This window comes from Ictalurus furcatus, chromosome 17, assembly GCF_023375685.1.
Source record: "Ictalurus furcatus strain D&B chromosome 17, Billie_1.0, whole genome shotgun sequence".
In the NCBI taxonomy this organism is placed as follows: Eukaryota; Metazoa; Chordata; class Actinopteri; order Siluriformes; family Ictaluridae; genus Ictalurus; species Ictalurus furcatus.
Window position 1 is genome coordinate 17,016,139 of NC_071271.1, and position 22,942 is coordinate 17,039,080.

Genomic DNA, 22,942 nt, shown 5'->3' on the forward strand with positions numbered 1-22,942 from the left:
ATTTACATAAAGACTCGTCCTGACAGCGAGTGATTCTCCGTTAAACTTCACTGAACGCACGCAAGTCCACGTATGCGTGTCAATCAAACATCGTGCAATAGAAAGGAAGCGCAATCACTTTGACTAAAATATTCATTTTGATCAAATATGTTGTTCGATGCTATATTTAAAAACAGAAGTAATTGTTTTTAATGAGAGCAGTAACTGTAATGGGGTTATAATATGGAATTGTATGTAAATGTAAGAAGTGTCATACATTTACGGAATAAATTAAGATGTTACTGTGTTCAGATGAGTGAATATGTGTGTGTTACTGCAGAACATTCAGCCTCTTACCAGTTATCACTTAGTTTGTACTTTTGTTTTAGCATTTTTAATATAGTGATTTAACTTGTGCTTTAAGGCTTGTGGACAATCATTTTGTTTTTTTTTGTTTTTTTCAAAATATAATGTTAATATATTTTTTCAATCCTTTGCACAATTTATAGCATAGCCCACATCAATATATTTAATACCTTTTTCATAGCCTTCAATGTTTGAAGGACAACATCGGGCGGAGTGTGAAATATTTTCTGTAAAAAAATACAGAAAATAAAAATGTTCTTTTAATCCAACTAATCGATTAATTGAAGAAATAATCGACAGATTAATCATTAGTCACAGTCCTACTTGCTAGCAACTGGTTTACACAATATAATAGTTAGCATACTGTTGCTACTGCTTGGTTTTAATTTGTAGCTGACTTGGCACTTGCTGGAGAAATAATATTAGCTAAGATAACTACTTAGCTGGCAGCATTAGTGCAGCATTAGTGCAGTACTGTGTTAAAGTAGCTGGCTATCTAATGCTGCTTAGCTAATGCGAGTGTGCACACACACTAATCAACCAACTAATTAACTCATCTTTTTTTGTACGTTGCCTATGGTGCATCTTTTGAACAGATTTGCATTGAACTTGAGTACTTTACATCATATAAATTATATGACTCACTGAAGTGTTTAGGATTGTTTGTAAAACAGATTATTAATATACACAGTGGCTTTTTTTTCCATCATGTCCAGACCTTTTGTGCTGCTCTATGCTGCTACCAGCCCTACTATTACTACTCACTTTTCCGCCCTAGGTGGTAATGAGGAGTCAGATTTCCCGGAGCTCCTAACAGCACGGGAGTGGTCTGAGGATGAAGAAGGCCCTGAGGATGACCTCAGCAGTTCCTCCATGTGGGGGACCCCCCGCCAGAACTCCTTCGAGCTCACATTCTCATACATTGCCTTCTCAGAGGGCGAGAGCTCTGGCCGGAGAGACTCTGGCCGACGGAGAACCGGAGGCAGAGGAAGACAAGGCTCACTACGCCGTATGGACACTGTGGAAACCTTTTTACCTCCAGACTCCCCCGCTGTTGAGTGGGACCCCCTTGCCTTCATGAGTGGAGAGGAGGAGCAGCAGGTTGTGGAAAACCTTCCTGAACCAGTGGAGAGCCACAATCGGACTCTAGAGTCATCCAGTCAGGGTATAGAGTACTTTGCTGATGAAGAATTGCAGGGAGAAAAGGAGGAGATCACATTACAGGAGACGTGCTACGTTACAGATAGTTATGAAGGTATGAGATCACACCTCAGACCTCAAACAATACACTAAGTCCATGATGAGTTTTGGAAAAATTAAATAGGAATATCTTAGTATGCCAGACTTTATGTAATATGCATAAATATATCATTAGACATTAATTCAGCTGTTATAACTAGGCATAGTATGTGCCATTTCTGAATGTTCATACTATACAGATATGTGTGTGAATGTGTGTGCGCTTAAGCTGCCTGATGCTTTCTGACAGGTGATCTGATATGATTCACATACACTACAGCGTAAAACTAAAAAATGACTTCATCTGACTCACTCAGTTACTCTCTTACTCAACCGACCTGATGACAGCCAAAACTCAAACAACAAAACAATGATATTATTAATGTACTATTTAAAGCAGTGGATTTTATCTAATGTAATATTACGTATGTTGCTTGCTATGGATCAGTAAGACATTAGTAAGATCAGTAAGACTATATGGCCAAAAGTATGTGTAAGCCTGACCAATCACATCCATATGTGTTTGGTGAACATCCCATTCCAGATTTGGTCCCACTTTTGCTGTTATAATAACCTCCACTTTGCTGGGAAGGCTTTCCACTGGCTGTGGGGATTAGTGCCCGTTCAGCCACAAGAGTATTAGTGAGGTTGGGTGCTGATGTTGGGCAAGAAGGCCGGGGGCAAAGTCAGTGTTCCAGTTCATCCCAGTTCCCAGTTCCAGTAAAGGGATTGAAGACATTCTATACAATTGTGTGCTTCTACCTTTGGGGAAGAACCACATATGAGTGTGAAGGTCAAGTGTACACATACTTTTGGCCATATAGTGTATGATATACAGTAAATTATGGATTAAAGCCTCTGTCAACATAGTTTTAAATGTTAAAAACTCTTTGTGATATTACACACATCAGTTAATATGTATTTACCAAGCGTAGATTCAAAAAAGGCTGCATATGTTATTAGCTACAGTTTAATTATACCCATAATGAGGTAGAAAGGGGTGGAAATTAAAATGTGATAACATTTCCGCAACATTTTTGGTTTTAACCAAGTTGTTGCGAGTCAAACGGTATTTCCTACCTTTTAAGTAGCATTGCACTAACAGCAAGAGATATAAAACTTTTAAATTGTGTTTTATATGCTCTTGATTGCTGCATTCAGCTACTTAAAAAGCTACACTTATTGCACTAACCTATAGTCCTTATTAAATAGTTTCTGGTTTACAATGAGCTTGAAGTGCCTCCTATCATGTTGAGAACACCACAACAGCTCCAGGCTAATTAAGCAGAGACTAAACTTTTACAGCAAAAAGTGCAATGATCAGAGTCCAGACCAGGGTCATCAGTTCCTGTAATGCAAAGAGCTGACATCATGATGTGCAAAATTTTGATTTGGACAAGGAATCACGTCACAATCAGTGAAACAAGCTCAAGATAAACGTTATGTTGACAGGGGCTTTATATAAATCACTTGATTATTAGTATGTAGTATATACAATATATAAGATAAACTCAGTTTCATGTTGTTGCCTGTTTAGGTACTATAATACTTGTTCTAGCTGCATTCAAATATTTCCATCTAAGTAGTGGTAGCTTCTTACCTTTCGTTAACTCCACAGCTCAACAGCTTCATGCATCAGAGCCATATGTTGGCACAGAATCCACAGCCACATCCCAGACTGAGGAAGAAGCGTCACATACATCACAAAATCCCATTATTCAAAACACTCAGGAAGAGCCAACCAGGGAACAGTGGTTCTCTACACTTAACTTATCAGAGGGGACGACGATACATATCCAGATCTCAGGTAAGGCTAAACATATAGACTAAACATTGGTGGTCAATCAGTGTGGTCCATTTTGAAGGGATGAAGGATACACAGGGCACTTTGAGGGTTAGGGTTAGGCAGCCATTTATAGGGTCAGAAACATTTATTTTGAAGAGCCTTTCTGAAAGGTCATCATTTAAGGTATCATCCTGATGGAGACTTTGCTCCCAAAATTCATTACTACATTACAGTGGCTTAAATTGCTAACAGTAAATTGTATGTAATATACATATATATATATATATATATATATATATATATATATATATATATATATATTTATATGAAGGACAACTGACTTCTACCGATTTTAAAGGGATAGTTCACCCAAAAATGAAAATTCTGCCATCAATTACTCACCCTCATGTTGTTCCAAACCCATAAGACTTTTGTTCATCATTAGAACACAAATGAAGCAGGATCATGTAGTAGTACACAACAAAACATTTACTGAACAGGCAATTACATACAGGGTTATTTTACTTGAGCTTAATGTTTACACGATTTTGTTGGTACAGTAGATTAGCCGATGTGTGACAATTAACAATTGTTAATTGTTAAATAAGAAAAAAAAACTGCTACATAGACGCTTCACAGTTCTCCCTGGATGGCTTAACCTTCAGAGGAAATAGCTCATAGCACTGATTACCTCAGCCTGGACTGCAGACTTTGTCTCTCGTAATATGACAAAAAAAACATACTGCAATACATAAAGACATTTCTGTAATACATGATACATATCACAAGATATAGGTTTGCTGACAAACTGCTAGCAAAAAAAGTTTTTTTGCATTTAAAAAACTGTGAAAAACAATAGAGTTCACCAAAAAAAATTGTAACATGAAAAATAGGAAACATAAAAACTTCATATTTTACAGTTTTAAAGTTTCAGTAAATAATTGTAAGAACTAATTTGCTTCTTCCAATTAGAGTTTGTAATTGTGCAAATACAGCACATAATAACAATCAACTTGAATTAAACTAAACCTTTTAAGCAACTCGCACCAGTTTCCCCAACCCCTTGCAGACTATGGAGTATTTTGGATATAAACATAAGTTTGTGCTCGTGCGTCACTGTTGTGCTTCTGTGCTATACAAACTCTGCTTTGTAAAGTTTGCAGGTTACGATCTTCTTTGCGGCATTTAATATAAAATGCTCCCATGCCTTAGAGGACTTGGGTCACACACTTTTTTCCGCTGTCACTTGACAATTATGCCTCTGTCTGATGGTGACTGTGGTTATGTCGGGAATAAAAGGTAACGCTGACATAAACAGGAAACTGAAGTAATCTATTTTCCATGACTCTGGGTATTCTGCTAATGCTAATTGCATGCGTTTGCATTGCATTGCATGCGTTTGACGTCATGTCCCATCGCCTGGGAAACGGCTTATACTTCCGGCTAGTAAAAATCCGCTAGTGTTCTATTTGAGATGATACTACCCTTCTAAAATTCACACACAAGATGATAGAGTACATAGTGCATAGTTTAAGTGTATAGTACGTCATTTGGGACACAACTTTGGTCTGTACTCTCCGATGCATGTTTTTGGAACTCCAATGCATGTTTGATGTCTGCTAGTGGGGCGGCTGTTGCTCAGTTGGTAGAATGGGTTGTTCACTAATCGTAGGGTTGGTGGTTCGATTCCCGGCTCACATGACTCCACATGCCGAAGTGTCCTTGGGCAAGACACTGAACCCCAAGTTTCTCCCGATGGCATGTTAGTGCCTTGCATGGCAGCTCTGCTACCATTGGTGTGTGGGTGAATGGGTGAATGAGACACAGTGTAAAGCGCTTTGGATAAAAGCGCTATATAAGTGCAGACCATTTACCATTTAGTGAAGAAGTGTATTGCTGTTTAACTTTTTGTAAATATCATTATTGTTTTATTATTGCTATTTGTCTAATTTTACTGTATGTACTGTATCTTTATGGTCCATCATTCTTACTCAGTTGGACCTGATTACTCATAAATGAACACTGACACTAATTCGCCAGTTATACCCTTTAGCAGGGGTTATCAAATATTATCCACAAAACACTGGTGTGGCTGCAGGTTTTTCTTCCAGCCAAGCAGGGGCCCACAGTTGTTACACTTGTTTAATCAGTTAATCATAGTTGACTGTTAGCTCTAGCTCTTATTTGGCTGGATTGAAATCCTGCAGCTATGCTGGAACTTTCTGAACAAGCCTGGAGACCCCAATCTACAGAAAGCACCAAAACCATACAGTCAGCATGCTGAAAAGAAGTGAGAGGGAGGTTTCCCTTCAGGATTCCTAACACTAGTGAGAGGTGAATATGCTGTAGCCAACAAAGCTTCATTTGGTCACCAAGGCAACACTCCCAAGAGGTTGCTGGGATGATGGTCTAACTGTGGGGTTCTGCTGCTACTTGAATGTTCGCACTCACACACACAATAGTGAGAGATGGAGTGTGTACATACTGTACAGTACATACATGCCAGATCCAACATGGTGGCTGTGTAGAGGCAGACATGAGGTGGAAAGCAGTGAAATATTCAATATGGAATCCACTCTCGTGTTACAAGGATGAAAGCTTTCTTTCCCCTGTGGATCTGTACAATGAATAAAACCTTCCACAGCAATACAGGCATTTTTTATATGAAACAAATTGACATCATCTGCAACTTCAGGTGACATACCACATGTCCTAAAGACCTTGCTCGTATGGTTTGTTATTGATACGGAATACTTGTCTATATCTGGCATGTCTCACTGTCAGTTGTACATAGTGTGTATCTGTGAATGTGCCTCTATGTCCCCCTCTTGTGTACATGTAAAACCACCTCTGTCTTCTTTGTTGAGGACGGCCATGATGGAGCTGTGCTATTTTTAGCCAGTGGGTTGGGGGGCTGTCTTTAGCAGAGTGCAGGCCAAAAAAGCTCCATCAGTCTGAGCAGAGCAGGGAGACAGAGACAGGCACGAGAGTCCTCACCCTCCATCGGCTCACAAAATGGCCAGCAAAGGTGAGGAATCCTGAATGTACACAAAATAGTAGAGTTGAGAGCCTACTTTATTGTTACCGATGAGAAAAAAAACAAACAATAAGCCTAAAAGAATCTGTAAGTCTCAATCTGGACTCTACATCGATCTAGATTCAGTTCTCTACTGACTCGACTTGCTTTGGGAACTTTGGAAATTTGGTCTCTTGTGGGAGTGCAGAATTTGCAGTTGAGTTTGTCTTGGCTTTTTTCTCACTTCTGACTCTGTGTTGTTGGTTGGAGAAGATGACTGTGGGAGCTGTAATACTGTCATGAAATAATCCAAATATCAAAGGATTCAAGAGAGTGAAAGATTTTTCATTAGTGTATGGGCGTGTACATGTGTATGTGTATGTGATGGGCATGTTTTAAGGGATTAAGGGCTGTAGCTGGCCTTGGACTTATTTTTCTGTCATTTCATTAAGCCATAAATATGGACACACATAACAAGATATAAATAAAAGTGTGAGGCTGTTATATTGTCTTACTGTGACTAACATCTTCATAGCACTGGTTTTCTCTGCTGCTTTATCTACTGTACTCATGTTTTAAATGGTATATGTTTTGATTTAATCTAAATGTATACTGGTGAACCTACTGAGATCACATGTGTTTTCTAAGCATATATAACACCAGCCTGCAGATGTTTGAGAATGAACATCAAAATGCAAAGTCCTTGTGCAGTGTGAATGGAGCATGAAAACTAAAGTGCATTTTATCTAGCAGGGCCCAGTTTCCCAAAAGCAGTTGCCTGCTCAACCAATTAATAATGCTTTGGGGAAACTCAGCACAAATCTGTAGCAGTATTTACATTTAAAGCAATTGGCAGACACCCTTATCCAGAGCGACTTACATTTATCTCATTTTATACAACTGAGCAGTCTAGGGTTAAGGGCCTTGCTCAAGGGTACTGCAGTGGAGCCTTGGTAGTGTTGGGACTTGAACTCATGACCTTTCGATCAGTAATCCGATCAGTAGTCCAACATCTTAACCAGAGTTTCCAATCAGATGCACAAACATGTAATTCAGATAATAAGAAAAGCAGCCATTATAGACATTTGACCTATCTGAAATCTATGAAGCATATCGAAAGCATAGGTAAGGCAGGTTTTAAAACAGTGTCTTGTTATCAGAGAAGCGCTAATAAATGAATCATGTCATAAATATCACCATCTAAGAAGAGTATAATGAATGTTCACAAATCACGGTGAAGTAGCAAATGCATTACCTATGTATTTGCAATGAAAAGACACCAAAGACACTTTCTGTAAAGACACCAAAACTGGCCAACAAATAGTTCATATCATTTTAATTAAGTTTCCTTTATCTAGTAATGGAGAAAAGTGTGCGATATGGCCAAATCACATGATGTTTGAAGACATTTTCATGATACAAAATATTTGATTCATTCATACAGTACATCCGTGAGCTGTCCCCATCCTATCCCCACGATAGGATGCCAGTCGCAGACGATAAACAATATGTGTCACAATATTTTGTTTGCTAACACGTAGCAGTTCTACATTTAAAAGAAAAAACAAATAAACAAACAAACAAACAAAACCATGAAGGACTTTCAATTATGTTCTTATCTAACATCTATAAAAATAACTATTTAACAAGGAAGAGGAGAAAAAAAGACACTGCTAGTACACAAAGAAATGCTTTTAAATAGCAATAGAAAAATAGCAAACATTTATTTTAAATAAGTATCAAATACTAAATGGAAAAATCCTTAAACATAACTGCTCCAAGAAATAGCAAATTATAAAATAAAGAAGCAAATAACTATACTATATACCAGATGTGTACTGTAATAGCAAATTAAATTTTAACATTTAACATATGTTAACAAGTAAACATTAATCATGTTGTTAGCTATTCCTGACTGGGCTTTAATGTGCAGATGCACAGACTGATGTGAGTGTGTGCTGACTAAAGTTAGCCATGTGAAATTAGCCTGCATGGCCACCTGTTTAGACAACAGGCAGGTGTATGCCAACTCAGTGTCTTACAGTAGCTGATTATAAATGTTCAATCTGCTGTTGCACACCGTCACTCACGTACGAAGGCCAGGCGCGAATGGCATTACCGCTGAGGTAATTCGCAACAGATTAGTTAGGTGTCATCTGCATGTCATCTACTAGCTGTGCCTCAGTAATCCATCCAGACAAGGAAATGTGGCTAGAAGGCCATTAATAACATTCACGTGTTGTGCATGTCTCTTTTGGAATTTGAATGCCAAGTATCACCGAAAGGATCCAGTTGAAAGACAAATTAATCATTATCACTGCAATATACTATCTTAGGAGTCCCACCCATGATTTTCCTTCCACAAATGGATCAAACTGAGAAGTTTGAATGCAGGGAAAATGTCACTGTATGAATGCGGGTCTTGATCACACTATGGCACCAGACTTTATTTTGGAAGCTTTATGTAGCTATAGTTTAATTCTGCATTTCCCACCCTTACTTTGGAGGCTATATTTAGCCCCAGTGAACCCTAAAGTCCGTCCTCGGTGTCCCTGCTCACTCAGGTATATTCTTCGGAAATATTGTGGGTGGGAATAAGCAGAATGGATGTTTTGGCAATTGTAAATATTTTAATGTATTCACAGTTTTATATCTCATGCCTATTTGGTACCAAAGTACTTTATTTGCTACCTCTCCATTTTAACTTATAGTTACATTCACCAGCCATTTTATCATGTACATCTCCTATGTAGGTCATTTTATAGGTATGCAATTATTGACTGTTGCACAATTTGTCAGCCCTTATCTACCACTGAGGGACTACAATAGTACTACCATCTTGGATGGAGGGCCATTCTGGTTTTTGTGTAATGCTGTGATACTAACTTAGTGCTGGCATATTATTGCCCTGGAGCGAGCAGTGGATCAGTGTTGCTGGGACTTTGAAACACCATAGTGTCACTACTGAGATGTAGACTATAGTGCTGTTATAGTCAGAAAACCTGATGACACTGATGTCAATTAATTCCCTGAATTGTGCAATGATAAAGTGGCTATCTAAAATGTGGACCAGTTTGACAAGGTTGGTTTTTAATAAAGTGGCCGTGAGGTAAAACATGTCTTTAAAATCCCCAGCAAGAAATGCTGTGGTGCCTGATCTCATACACTTATACCAGTGCAATATTTACTATAATGCCTCTAAAGCTGTGAATGTCAGTGTCACTGCTGTGGTCCACAACCCAAGTAATGTCTGGTCAGTGGTAGCATGATTATCATTTTCTGGTGAAAATATTCCCATTGTTCAGAGTTGAGCGCCTTACCATGGCTGCCTACATTAATCTACTGTACATACTTCTTCTCTGTTTCCATGTCCCTGTTTCCTTCAGTAATGGATCTGATCTACTGGAAGGACACCGAGAGGACAGGCATGGTGTTCACCAGCCTGGTGGTGGGTCTGCTGTTTCTCTTCCAGCTCAGTATCATCACTGTGCTCGCCACTGTTTCGCTGGCCATTGTGTGCTTCACCATTTCTGTGCGCATCTACTGCAAACTGCTGCATGCTCTGCAGCTCAGAGATGCAGCACACCCCTTCCAGTGAGTCTCACCCCTTCTCATTTTTTTTCTGTCTTAAACCCTTAGGGACTGTAATGACGTATGTACTAACTGGACACATTAGGTGAGTCTGTTTTGGATTTACATTCTACAGGACTTATCTGGATGTGGACATTGGTCTGTCTGGAGACCAAGCTGAGCACTACATGCAGAGAGCTATATTCCTGTGCTTTGCTGCTGTAGACACACTGAAGCGTCTGGTCTTCGTAGCTAGCCTGTTTGACTCTCTCAAGGTGAGATTCATAAATGGAAAACATTTGTTAAAGAAGGCAGCATAACTGTTCTGGAACCTGTGGGATTTTGTGTAATAAAAAGCATAATTTGTTAGTTATCCCTGGCGCATTGCTAGTCTGGCTGGATGTAGACCAATTTTTTCCCCCTTTTGTGCTCAGTTTGATTTTCATAGCATTCAAACTGCTTGTGTAGTTGTATCTTTGTACCCACTGTAGTACAACATTCCATGTACAACCTTTCAAGACCCCTCTGAGCACAGACAAAATGCTACTTCTCTGACTTCAAGAGAAGCCAAAAAAATCCCAACCCTTAAAAGTACAGTTTCATAAAAAAATTTAAAAAATAAAAAAAATAAATAAATGCTTTTCTCACAACCCTATTCTGTTAATTGTTTTTTTTTCTTGTAAAATACATGCATGGATAAACTAAACTAAGTCACCATATAACTTAAATCTCTGCACCCAGTACTGCGTTCAGTGAGGCATGGAAACACTTTTAGCAGGCACCGAAACCTAGGACCCCCTGTTCTGACCTGTGTGGTATGTGACATGGGACACTCCAAAAGTAGAGGGTTAGAGAGGTATCTAGTTTCAGTTGGTTGCACTGGAATAAACACACTGACTGATATTCAGAGAGACTCTATTTTTTGATTGACAGGCTCATCAGTGTTTAATATTATCTTCCATCACAAATCCCTCCAAAGACTAGGGTTTGGGCAGAGTGGGACAGTAACGTGAGGCAGTCGAGTGTAACTTTGAACTTTTATGTATAGTGGTTAAATTAATTCCTTTTCCATTTGCAGTTCCTGTTGCTGATGTATCTGGTGACGTATCTGGGAGCTCTTTGCAATGGCCTTACTCTGCTCGTTATTGGTATGACCACAACTCCCTTTTTTTTTTCATATGAAGAAATATTTTAATTCTGCAACAAATATTCAATAATTTCTATCAATATTTTCATTAAAAAAAGTACTTACTACTTATACTATAATTAATAATAGTATTAATATGGCAACTCTTTGTGTATCCTACTTTTTCATGCCAATGAAAAATTCCTCACAGAACTCTATACTGTATCTATATCTAGCTCTCTATGTCAAATAAAATCAAAACAAGCCAGCATGTAAATGTGTGAAGTTTTACATTTTGATTTAAAAAAGTGTACATTAATGTTTAGCTCTAGTAAAAAAAAAATATATATCTTTACATTTCTAATTTGAAGCAACAAATTTCAGTTTAAATTTGCAGTTCTGCAAAATATTTATTAAAACGTGGGGGGTTCCCCTTACCTTACATACAGTCAATAAACCAAGACATGTTTAAATATCTTCTTCTTTACTTTGGGATGCCTAAATCATTACACTTCAGAGTCTCACACATTCTGTGCGCTTATAAACAAAAACAGTTTTTCATCTACTAAAACGTTCGACAAAAACTCTGAAGTACTCAAATCGAAATGCACGGTTAATAAGCTAAAAACACTGATGCTTAAATCAAATTTTGCTTGTATTTCTTCATTTTTAAGTCGTTTTGGATAAGAGCGTCTGCTAAATGAATAAATGTAAATGTAAATTAAACATTGATGCTTTTATTACATCTTTAATTAAATACATCTTGAGCGATGCTATTCTGTAAAATATTCTGTTCTTAGAGATATTAAAATATTCAAGATGGTACTTGATAGATTATTTGAAAATGTTTGATGGTTACAGCTACAGATAGAATGTAAAAACAAAAGCAGGGTTATAACACCAGTGACAGTGAATCTTCTGGGTTTTTCCACAGGCGTGATTGCTGTCTTCTCTGTCCCCCTCTTCTACAGTCGGCACCAGGTATTATATATATATTTTTATTTAACCTGCCTTATTCCAAGCATGATACATTAGGTGTTTGGTATATGATCACCAAGTTGTTAATCCAATGAGATTCTTAAAGTAAGCTATATAATGAAATATTGCCCATGTGCAGATTATGGGCATACACTGCAACATATAGCATGAATATTGTATCTTGCAATGTTTCTAGCTAGAAACCTTGACTATACTGTGCAGAAATACTCTACTTTTTATTTTAACTAACCACTCTATGGGCGGCCAGAAGGGTCACAACCCCACAGCTGAGAACGTATGATGTAAATACTTACAGCACTTTTAACTTTCCACTAAGGAAAAACTGGACAACTGGGTTGCAAAAGTCCAAGCTCATGTTGACAACATTAAGGACATGTGAGTTTGCATATTCATTTTGTCTCTTGAACAACACATAAATTGTTTCTAAAATGTTAAATAATAATAATTTAAGTGAATTTGTGCAATGCTGCAACTTTCTCTTTTCCACTGCAGCCTGAAGCGATTGGCTCAGGGTGGTGGCCCCGCCCCTGACCCCACCCCAGGCGGTGCCAAACCCAAATCCCAGTGAGGCGTCTCAGAGGTGGAGTGAAAGAAAATTAGGGCGGAGCAATAGGCTGTCACTCTGATGTCTTAATCAAGTCTGTTTTTCAGAGCACCACTTTCAGATTTAATAGAGCAGGGACTAATGAGATACTGTGTCAGAAAAAGTGCATGGGAGGAGTGGAGGTAGGATTTGTTTTTGGAGAGTTTAAGAGGACTCTTTTGATGCAGGGTGAGATTCTGCTGTACGACAAACAAAAGCAGCAGGGCCTCTAGCGCAATCAGTGGATTTCTGAAAGTTGTCTGGAAAAAAGGAAATTGACGACATCATCGAACCAACAAACTTGAACATACAGTATGAGGTGGTGCACAAGAACATTTAAACACAAGAGACTGGAGTTTGCACTATGATGAGCCAAATTCAAGAAACTCCAGGACCAGTTTACTGAATCATCCTTCACTTTTGACAGTTTTAATGAGAATGGCATGTGTATATGTGTTCACATGTACATATGTGCAATTTTGATCTTGTGGATTTATCCTGTTACATCCTGAGATATGAGATCTATTAAAACTCCAGTGTCATTTTCTTTTTCCAACATTTCCCTTTGTGCTATTTGAATTTCTGTAGTGAAGAAAGGGTGCATCTGACTGCACTCTTAAGGGTTTCCTTTATGGTTATTTGGTTAAATAAGGGACAACCAAAGGATCCTAAATTCTCTAAGTGTGTACAAACTCCACTGCATTAGACACACACCATGTATACACGACCATCTTTCTGAATCTCTGAAGTGAAACTTTCCTTATTGAGATACACTATATTGCCAAAAGTTTGTGCAAACCCACCCATCACACCCTTTGTGCTTTTTGAAAATCCCATTCCAGATTTAGTTCCCCTTTGTTGTTATAATAACCTCCTCTTTTCTGGGAAACCTTTCCACTAGATATTGAATGTGGCTGTGGGGATTTGTGTTCATTCAGCCACAAGAGAATTAGTGAAGTGAGGTTCTGATGTTGGGTGAGGAGGCCTGGGGTTCAGTCAGCGTTCCAGTTCATCCCAAAGGTGTTCAGTGGGGTTGAGTTCAGGGCTCTATGCAGGACACTCCAGTTCTTCCACTCTGGCCATGGCAAAACATGTCTTCATGGAGCTAGCTTTGTGCACAAGGGCATTGTCATGCTGGAACAGGTTTGGGCCTCTTACAGGTGCCTTATCAGAAATGTAGAATATTGTGTAAAAGTTCATTTTTTTCTGTAATTTAATTGAAAAAGTGGAACTTTCATATATTCTAGATTCATTACACATAAAGTGAAATATTTCAAGCCTTTTTTTTCTTTTGTTTTAATCTTGATGATTATGGCTTACAGCTCATGGAAATCAAAAATCCAATATCTCAAAATATTAGAATGAAGAATTTATAAATCAGAAATGAAGTGATTTCCATGAGCTGTAAGCTGTAATCATCTAGATTAAACCAAAAAAAAAGGCTTGAAATATTTCACTTTATGTGTAGTGAATCTATGAATATATGAAAGTTCCACTTTGTCAATTAAATTACAGAAAAAAATTAACTTTTATATCATATTCTAAATTTCTGATGAGGCACCTGTACTTCCAGTGAAGAGAAACCTTAATGCTGCAGCATACAAAGACAATTACAAATGTGTGCTTCCAACTTAGTGGCAACAGTTTGGGGAGGGCTTACATATGGGTGTGATGGTCAGGTGTCCACAAACTTTTGGCCATATAGTGTACATTTTCACATTTATCTAGTGCACTCACCACTTATTTTCACTCCCTGCTCTAACACACCCACTTTGACCAAAAGGAAGGGCTGCTAATTAACTGATTAGTTGAATCAGGTGTGTTGGGTGCAGGACAGGAGGGGGGTACCTCAGGACCAGGGAACAAGAACAATAAATATAAGTGAACCTCTTTGTTCATCTATTGCAGAGGTGTGTAATAATAAGGTGCAGTATTTACATGCATTAAAATAGTGATGAGTATGCTATAATTCTAAAGTGTAAACATAGATACAATCAACTACAAATAGTAAGCGGAAGGTTGAATGAGTGTTGTTAGTTACTGCTGCCGCTTTGACCCGAAGCCTGATTTGTGACTCCTTCCTAATGGTAAAATGGTACATTGGTATGATTTGTATTACAGTGCTTATGATTTGTCTAAAAGAAATCTTGTCTAGTCATAAATAATAACATTTTTCTGGACTAGACATCCAGTGTTGCTGCAATCCCAGTAAAGCTCACTCAGTGCCAGGTGTGACCTATAACAGAAATCGTGACTCTTCTGTGTTGTAAACTCTTCCGAGCGGAGTCATCAGAGAACGTAACACAGTGTCATTGCATATCGATCAAGCTTCTCTCTCAAATCTTAAATTGGGCCCTTATCTTTTTTGCTTGCCTTAATTTTTTTTTTTTTTTAAACATTATCTTAACTGTGTGGTGTAAGATCTGGGCCTGGTGATAGTACACATTTTTTGTTGTCCAAATAAACTCCCAATAGAGCTGTGAACAGCTATAAAGCAGACCTGATAATCAGTGTTGTCCCTGTCCTACGGACACTGCTGTCTATCACTGACAGCTTATTTGAGGTATACTGTAATCTTAATTTATATACTGTAAGAATGCTTTCAGTGTAACTAGAGAGATATTGTGGTTGCTTGCTGTGCCCAAAGAACTTCCACCATTCTGTGCTACTCTTTCAATCGATCCTCATATTCTCCTAAATCAATAAACTAAATACTTTACCAGTACTAGAATGACTGTCAGTCAAATAATAAATTTTTTTCTGTATCTTACAAGACCCTGTGCAGCAAAATTGCCAGTGTTATATTTAGCCCTAGAGCACAGTGTAATTAGTCTTGGAGAACTGGAGTCCGGCATGCTTCGGTGATTTTCCTGTTCACAGACAATGGATTTAATATACCAGTAGGTGTGCTAGAGCAGGAAAATCATCAAACATTACTGGATTGCAGCTCTTTAGGACTGGAGATGAATACCATGCTCAAAGTGTTGGGAATTTTGCTGTATTTACATCTCTTTATCTCTTCTCTTATCCTAAAATCTAGTCTTTTTTTTTTTTTTTTGTATTTTCAGAAAGCAAAGACAAATCTTGAATCTTGCAATAATATGTTGGAAATAAACACTGAAGAAAAAATACAAGTGGCCTTTTTATTTTCACCTACATGCACAACATTAAATGATATTTCTGTCACAGAGACTAGAGTAGGCTACGTGTTACAATCATTTCACCACCTGATTGTTTTTGCAAGTATAAAATATTAATCTCTTGATTGCATTCTTATTAATAATATATAAACCAGATGATGCAATTCCTCCACATTATTTATAAGAACACACACAGAGTCTCCACCAGATGGAGACACACACACACACACACACACACACACACACACACACACACACACACACACACGCGTGTGAACCAAATGTGCTCTAAGCAATGGCCTACGACCTATACACATGCTCGGTGCAATATTTTGCATGCACATATTTGTAGCCTGATATGAGAGATATTTTATGGATCCTGAATGCGAATGTTTAATTAAATTGTATTTGTATAGGGATTTTAATAAGAGTCATTGTCTATACAGATAATAAAGCACTTCGGGACAGGCTGTTCTTGGAAAATAATCAACTCAGAACGTGGAAGGTTTATTGTTTTTCTTTAATAGGACACCCACATTTGTGTTTTATTCCTTACTAACATAAATGTTGTTTGAATTGATCAACTTTTAGACAGAGGTTCATTGGGTGTTTAAAAAAATAATAATAATCTATCCATATTAAAGCATATATTTTTGGAAAGAACAATGATTAATGATTGTTTGGAAGAAAACTGCAAAACAATCCTGTATTGATGTACACTTTCAACAGGTTCAATTTCTGATCTTTCTGATATGAGTGGAAATCCGTTTATCATGTGAACCCTAGCAGTCAATACTAATGACCAACCATCACGCGCGCTTCTTTTCAAACCTTGTGGTGTAAAAAAGATGGGAGGAGACAGTCTAATTAGGAGTTGATTTAAAGCTTGTTATAGGTGGACATAGTTGGGGGGTGGGGCTATTCAAATGATGTAATCGTTTTAAACGCTGCTGTATCGCGTGCAGCTAGTTTACTGAGCGGTGTGTTTATATGGAGGTTGTGACTGTGTGGATTTTAACACTGCAAAATGGCAAGCGAAGAGTAATCACAGCCTCACTGCTGGAGGAATCATGATTATTCGACACTGAGACCCTTCTTGAGGCTCCATTCGTCCTTAATTTCATTAGTCTTTCGTGCGTAAAGCCTTTTGAACCGCAGATGGATTATAATCCTTTAATGGCTCCTCCGGTTCCGCCGCATAATCCGAAGTGCAGCCGGCCGTCGTGCTCGCAGGAGCGGCTGCTGAAGTGTGTGCTGCTCGGGGATGGAGCTGTGGGCAAAACGAGCCTGGTGGTCAGCTACACGACTAACGGCTATCCCACCAAATACGTCCCTACAGCCTTCGACAACTTCTCCGGTAAGGAAACGCAGCGCATTTTGAGATGAGGAATATTATAAAGCAGGTGTTATTGGGATGCTGAATAATTGTCAGCAAAATACATGATCTCACCTTCTGTTAGGAGCATTGTTTTGACACTTTCTCCCTTATCTTGTTGACTTAATACCAATATGTAAGTTTTGAGTCAGTAAAGTCCCTATAAACCCTTGGCCACGTTTCTGTGACTTGCACAAAGTTGGGTTCAGTTTGGATAGTGGTGTCTGTCTCTGTGTCTGTCTCTGTGTCTGTCTCTGTGTCTGTCTCTGTGTCTGTCTCTGTGTCTGTCTCTGTGTCTGTCTCTGTGTCTGTCTACCTACCTATATATATCTCAATATCTCAGTAGTATCATTGATTGAGTGTAATTGATTTTGCAGTTCAGATAAAACTGTGAAGAGTGCTGTATGATTCAACTTGCTTTAAATTGGTTTGGCTTCTCTTGATGGAAAGTTCAAGAATAAGAAGCTCATTGATCTAATGTGCTTAATGATCTAAGCTGACCCGTTTCAAACTGTTTTGTTTTGGGGTTGTTGTTTTTTTTGTTTGTTTGTTTGTTTTAACTGGGATAGGGGCTACGGAAAGTTTGTGAACCCCCCTCCTGCCGTAGAGAGTGATGTAATAGTCCAGCATTTTAAACTAGATCTGACATCTCGAAACTGCCTCACTTACGCAAGAGCACAGGTGGCACTTCAGAGGGAAAAGGGCACAATCAAAGGCAGATCAGATGACTCGGATTTGAGCGCAGTTACACAATGCAGCCTGCCAAGTGAGAAAGCCGGCGGGTTTTACTTTGTATCTGTAGGAAAAGTCATTGTGTATATGCAGGCAGAGTTCACCAGGTTGAATATTTCTTTCCCTGTGCGATTGCAGACTGCTTACTCTTTGTTTTTCGTTGTGTTTAGTCTGGACCTTGACTTAAAGATTCACTTATTAGAATTTTACCGATTAATCCGAATATATTATATTTATAGTTTACATTTACATTGATTCGTTCGCCAGATATGTTTTGATTTGAGCAGAGAATGTTCGAGCACACTGGCTTACTGGGTCAGGTGAATCAATGCATGTAAATCTGTGTGTGATGGCCATAGGATGCAAATTTGCCTCACCTCTTTTTCCTTTCTCTCTCTCTCTCTGTCTTCTGCAGCGGTAGTACAAGTTGATGGACAGCCATTGCGACTGCAACTATGTGACACTGCTGGACAGGTAAAGACTGCCGTCTGCTGATGTGTGCACCATATCATCAGACAAAGCAGACTGTTCAGACATTTCCGAGTGGAGAGTTGTTCTCAGTGACTCCCCCAGACAGCACCTGAAGTTATGTGTAGTCTCCCTGTCTGGGGGGGTGGGGGTTGTTCATGAAGGGAGTGCAGTGTTTCAGCTGTAGATACTTCGGGGCCGTCAAGGCCACAAAAAAGATGTTTCACAAGCATACTGACTGCAATTGAAACCTGGAGAGGAAGTGTACTGTCCTAATAAACCTGAACTGACCCTGTAGTACTATTCTCATATTCTCAGAGGGAATAAGTACTCAACTTATTTCAAGGTGCAAACTATTATCATAACTATTAGGGTAGTTCCTGTTAATGGTATGCCCTTGATTTCTGTAGTGTACATATTACATGGGACCTAAAATACCCACTGATGTACCTTTTTTTTTTTTTTTTTATTTTTTTTTTTAGAGCATATTTTGAGTATATATAGTTGCATTGGTTTTGCCTTAAAGAACCATTTTCAGTGCCTGATGGTGAAAGCTCCTAGCTTTCTCACATGAAATAAGTGTTTGGGGTTTGTTTTTGTTTTTGTTTTTTTTGTAGCTGAGGAGTGTAGAATGTGGAGGGGATTTGAAATGAGTGAGAAGTGATGGAAGGCAAGACCCAGATAATTAAAATGGATCAGAGAGGACAGCGTATCGTGTGGCAACCACAGAGAGGTGGAAGAAAAAAAGTTTTTCAGCTGTCTCTCTCCTCTCTGCCTTGCTGTGTGTGAGCCACGCAGGCTATGAAGAAGAAATGTTCAACCACCAGTTTTGCCTGCAGGCTCAGTTCCTTTTGCCAAGTTTATTCCTTTACCATTGTTTGTTTCTGAGCTGTGGCAATTATGAAAAAATGTTTATCAAAAGCCAGTGAAAACAGGTCTAAGTTTAATATGGTATGTGCCCATTACGGGTATATGAAAAGCTTTTCGCATTCACCTTTTTTTGTTTGTTTTTTTTGTTTTTTTGGGTTTGTTTTTTTTTTGACCCCCCCCCCCCCCAGCATTGAATCTGTTTTGAAACTCTCACACACTGCAAACAATTATAAATCATTTATGTGTACTGTATGAGTTAACCAGTACATGGCTCTGCCCTTTCAACACACAACTTGTAAATGTTCTAATACAGTAAGGGAAGGCAAGCGTTTGCAAACACAGTTGGTAGATAAGAGATCTTTCCCACTCTCAGGTGTCACACTCAAAGTGAAAGGAAAATCTTGATTCAGAAACGCAATTAAAATCTAAGAGTGGAAAGGGAAGGGTTAAGCTCTTCACAGTGCCAGGCTAAGTCGGCCTCTTAAATCCTGAAGAACGCACTGTTCTTTAAAGCTTTGTGGTCCTATAGTGTTAATTTACTTGATTGGCACAATATAAAGGAAGGGTGTGCCAGAGCTGCACGCCTTGGCAGAGTTTAAAAAGATTGCTGCTTGAACAGTGTGTTCTGCAGTACTTGTGGGAGGTTCCCTCATTGGCCAACTTTGAGAGGTTAAAGTTAATTGTTTTGTGTGAATTATATAATGTGCTGGTGATAGATTTACAATTCCAACATGGATTTTATGACTGGATCTGAATTAAGGATGCTATGTTTTTTCTGATACTTTGTCGAGAGCATATTAGGATTTATATAGAAAGATATGAAACTTTACGGCCAAATAAGTTTTTGGCATATTAGGGTGGAACATTTATTTGTATAGGAAACTAGAAAATGTTAATTGATCTTTTTAATATCATCTTTATCAGAAAAGCACAACATTTTAAAGGCAACTAGATGTTTCTTTATTGAATAACAAATTGCATGGTCTGCCAGTTAAACAGAAAAATTGGAGAAACCATTGTACACTTGCCTTCATCAAGAAACTCTGATTATATGAATATGCAAATCAGAATTTCCCCAATTTTGCATTCCTGGCACACAGACATTGCATGTCTTGATTAGTCTTTGCAGAAAGGATTTAATAATTGAAGTATGTTGTCATATACACACACTAGCGATTGTCACACATGTTACTATAGTGTTATTAACTTCTGATCTTCTGTCTTTCTCTCAGGATGAGTTTGATAAGCTGAGGCACTTCTGCTACTCGCGCACAGATGTCTTGCTCCTCTGCTTCAGTGTGGTCAGTCCTGCTTCCTTCCAGAACGTGGGTGAGAAATGGGTGCCTGAGATCCGGAGGCGGTGTCCGCTCACCCCCGTCTTGCTAGTGGGCACACAGTGCGACCTGCGCCAGGATGTCAAGGTGCTGATCGAGCTAGCAAGGCGGCGTGAACAGCCCGTACCTGAGCAGGATGCCCGCTCCCTCGCTGACAAGATTGGTGCTGTGACATATGTAGAGTGCTCAGCTCTCACACAGAAAAACCTGAAAGAGGTGTTTGATGCTGCCATCTCTGCCGGCCTGCGCCAGTCTGACAGACGCTCCAGGCGGGAACGCAAGGTTCTCAGCACAGCTGATAAGATGAAGATGCTCTCCAAGGCCTGGTGGAAGAAATATGTGTGTATCCAATAACATGAGCCAAGCTGTGAGTCATAGACGCACATGGACAAAGTGACAAAGACTTTTGACTCCTTCAGTGCCTCAAGCAGATGGACTAATCGTGTGTGTGTGTTATTGATATGACAATAGAATATCACCTTACCTTAATGTTTAAAATCCAGATTTGATCATTGCTTTCCAAATATGAGAATTTCCACAGTATCTCAATCTTTCTGGATATGAATTGTATTAAAACATCAATCCCAGTCATTTACAGTTCTAGATGCATTTCTCGACAACTGTTTTTTTTTGTTTGTTTGTTTTTTTTGTTTTTGTTTTGTTTTTCCCCTCTCTCCCCATAAATGTTTTATAACCTATGAACTTCCATAGTACTAAGATCATATAAGTATCACTTTCTGTTTGTATCTGTGGTGACTTCAAACATTTGAATAGTAGTGTACAGTATATCAAGTGCACAAGATTTATATTTATGTCTGTTAAATGTGTATGAATGTGTTTTTTTCTTGTTTTTTTTGTTTTGCAAGGACAGTCACTTGCTCCTTAACACTGGATCTCAGAGCTATTCACGTTGTGATTTATTTTCCCCCTTTCTATCACACTGTGGAATGCTCCTAAATGTCTTTAGTGCCCATCTTTGAGCTCATGGCACCATAATGTCACCTTTACATCTTTACTGATTTGACAGCTGTTACTGTTGATGGCTACCCAGTCAAGACTTCTGGGAGTGTTAAGTGTTTCTCATATGGAAAAACACTGTAGTGTAAATGATGCGCTTGATTTCAGTCACCTCATCAGCCTAGTTGACGGTACCATTCTGTAATGATGTGAACACTTTTTTACAGCGAATTAAAGCTTTCGGTTCCTCTTTGATGTCAAAGAAAGTTTATCAGGTGTTTTATTGTATTCTATAATTATTGTTGCAAGTATGTTCATTAAATCTTTGACTGTTGGAGCAGATTTATTTGACTAGCACAGGACTGTGAGTGGTAGTTCTGTCACCTCAGTTTTATGGTTGTGGTGTGCATACAGTGCTCTTGGGTGTTTTATTGGTTAACACACTGGCTTTAACATTTGTCATTGTGGTACAATAGGCTTTAATTCACACTGTGATAGTGTGACCTGTGACAAGCCTGAATGTGCAGTTCCCCAGGTGCATTTTCTCACTTTGGACTAAATGTAATTGTTGGTTAGCCGATGAATGGGACATATTTGCTTCTCATTATTCAGAAGCCATTTTTTTTCCTCTTTCAAACGTTTAAAGTCCATTAGAGGTTAGCTATAAACTGTACAGCAAAGATTTATCAAACTGATAAAATGACATTGACTGTGCTTAGTTTGTACAGTATATGTTTCAGTGCCATAACTATCACAGTACATCTATGTAGATTTATACATTTTTATAACTGTATGGAATTATCTTTCTGTATGATCACATCATGGTACACATCTCAGTTATGGATTATTATGACAAATAAACTTGCTTCTTTGAACTAAAATTGAAAATGACCTCTTTTCTTGGTGTGCACACCTGAAATGTTTTCATTTGTGTAATGACCATATAATAAAGCAAGCTCGAGCAGCTCTGAAAGGCGTTTGTAAATGTAAAAATTACTAATGTGGTTTTTTATGTTCCTTTACAAGTTTGCTATTTTTAAAATGAATGGCCTTACCCAGCTCCTGCATTGTCTGACTGTCTGAAGACTAGGACACTGAGCGATAATTTGGAAAGGCTATGTGCCTAGCACTTCCATTGTGATTATGTCTACACCAGCAATTTCAGGGCTTTGTTTTGTCTGCACGAAAAGCCAATTGCAGAGGAGGACAGCTTAAAACAATATGGTATAATTCTTCAAGGCCAAACAAAGATGCAGGAAGATCTTAATGAATGCTTTTGTAAGCAAGGTAGCCATTTTTATATGAGCTGGTTCTGCTTAGTTAGCAAGAAAGAAAATCTAATAAGACTTCAGCAGTCTGAAATAGACATGATTGTGAAGCATCCAGAGAAACCCAAAGTAAT

At 38.5% G+C, this 22,942-nt stretch overlaps 2 protein-coding genes across 3 annotated transcripts; both read left to right on the forward strand.

Annotated features, from left to right (window-relative positions):
* Window positions 1-204: 204 nt before the first annotated feature.
* On the forward strand, window positions 205-15,982 carry rtn2a (reticulon 2a). 2 transcript variants are annotated; one of them, XM_053646964.1, is made up of 8 exons: window positions 205-1,600; window positions 3,203-3,391; window positions 9,773-9,980; window positions 10,093-10,231; window positions 11,035-11,104; window positions 12,017-12,063; window positions 12,398-12,456; window positions 12,574-15,982. In XM_053646964.1, exons 1-8 carry the CDS (start codon window positions 1,054-1,056, stop codon window positions 12,647-12,649), a joined length of 1,335 nt encoding a protein of 444 aa, XP_053502939.1. In that variant the 5' UTR covers window positions 205-1,053; the 3' UTR covers window positions 12,650-15,982. The 2 variants fall into 2 exon arrangements, with proteins under 2 accessions (XP_053502939.1, XP_053502938.1); XM_053646963.1 differs by lacking the exons at window positions 205-1,600; window positions 3,203-3,391 and adding an exon at window positions 6,321-6,398.
* A 974-nt stretch (window positions 15,983-16,956) lies between these two features.
* On the forward strand, window positions 16,957-21,058 carry rhoub (ras homolog family member Ub). Its single transcript, XM_053646961.1, has 3 exons — window positions 16,957-17,161; window positions 18,327-18,385; window positions 20,482-21,058. Exons 1-3 carry the CDS (start codon window positions 16,963-16,965, stop codon window positions 20,935-20,937), a joined length of 714 nt encoding a protein of 237 aa, XP_053502936.1. The 5' UTR covers window positions 16,957-16,962; the 3' UTR covers window positions 20,938-21,058.
* The last annotated feature ends 1,884 nt before the right edge of the window (window positions 21,059-22,942 follow it).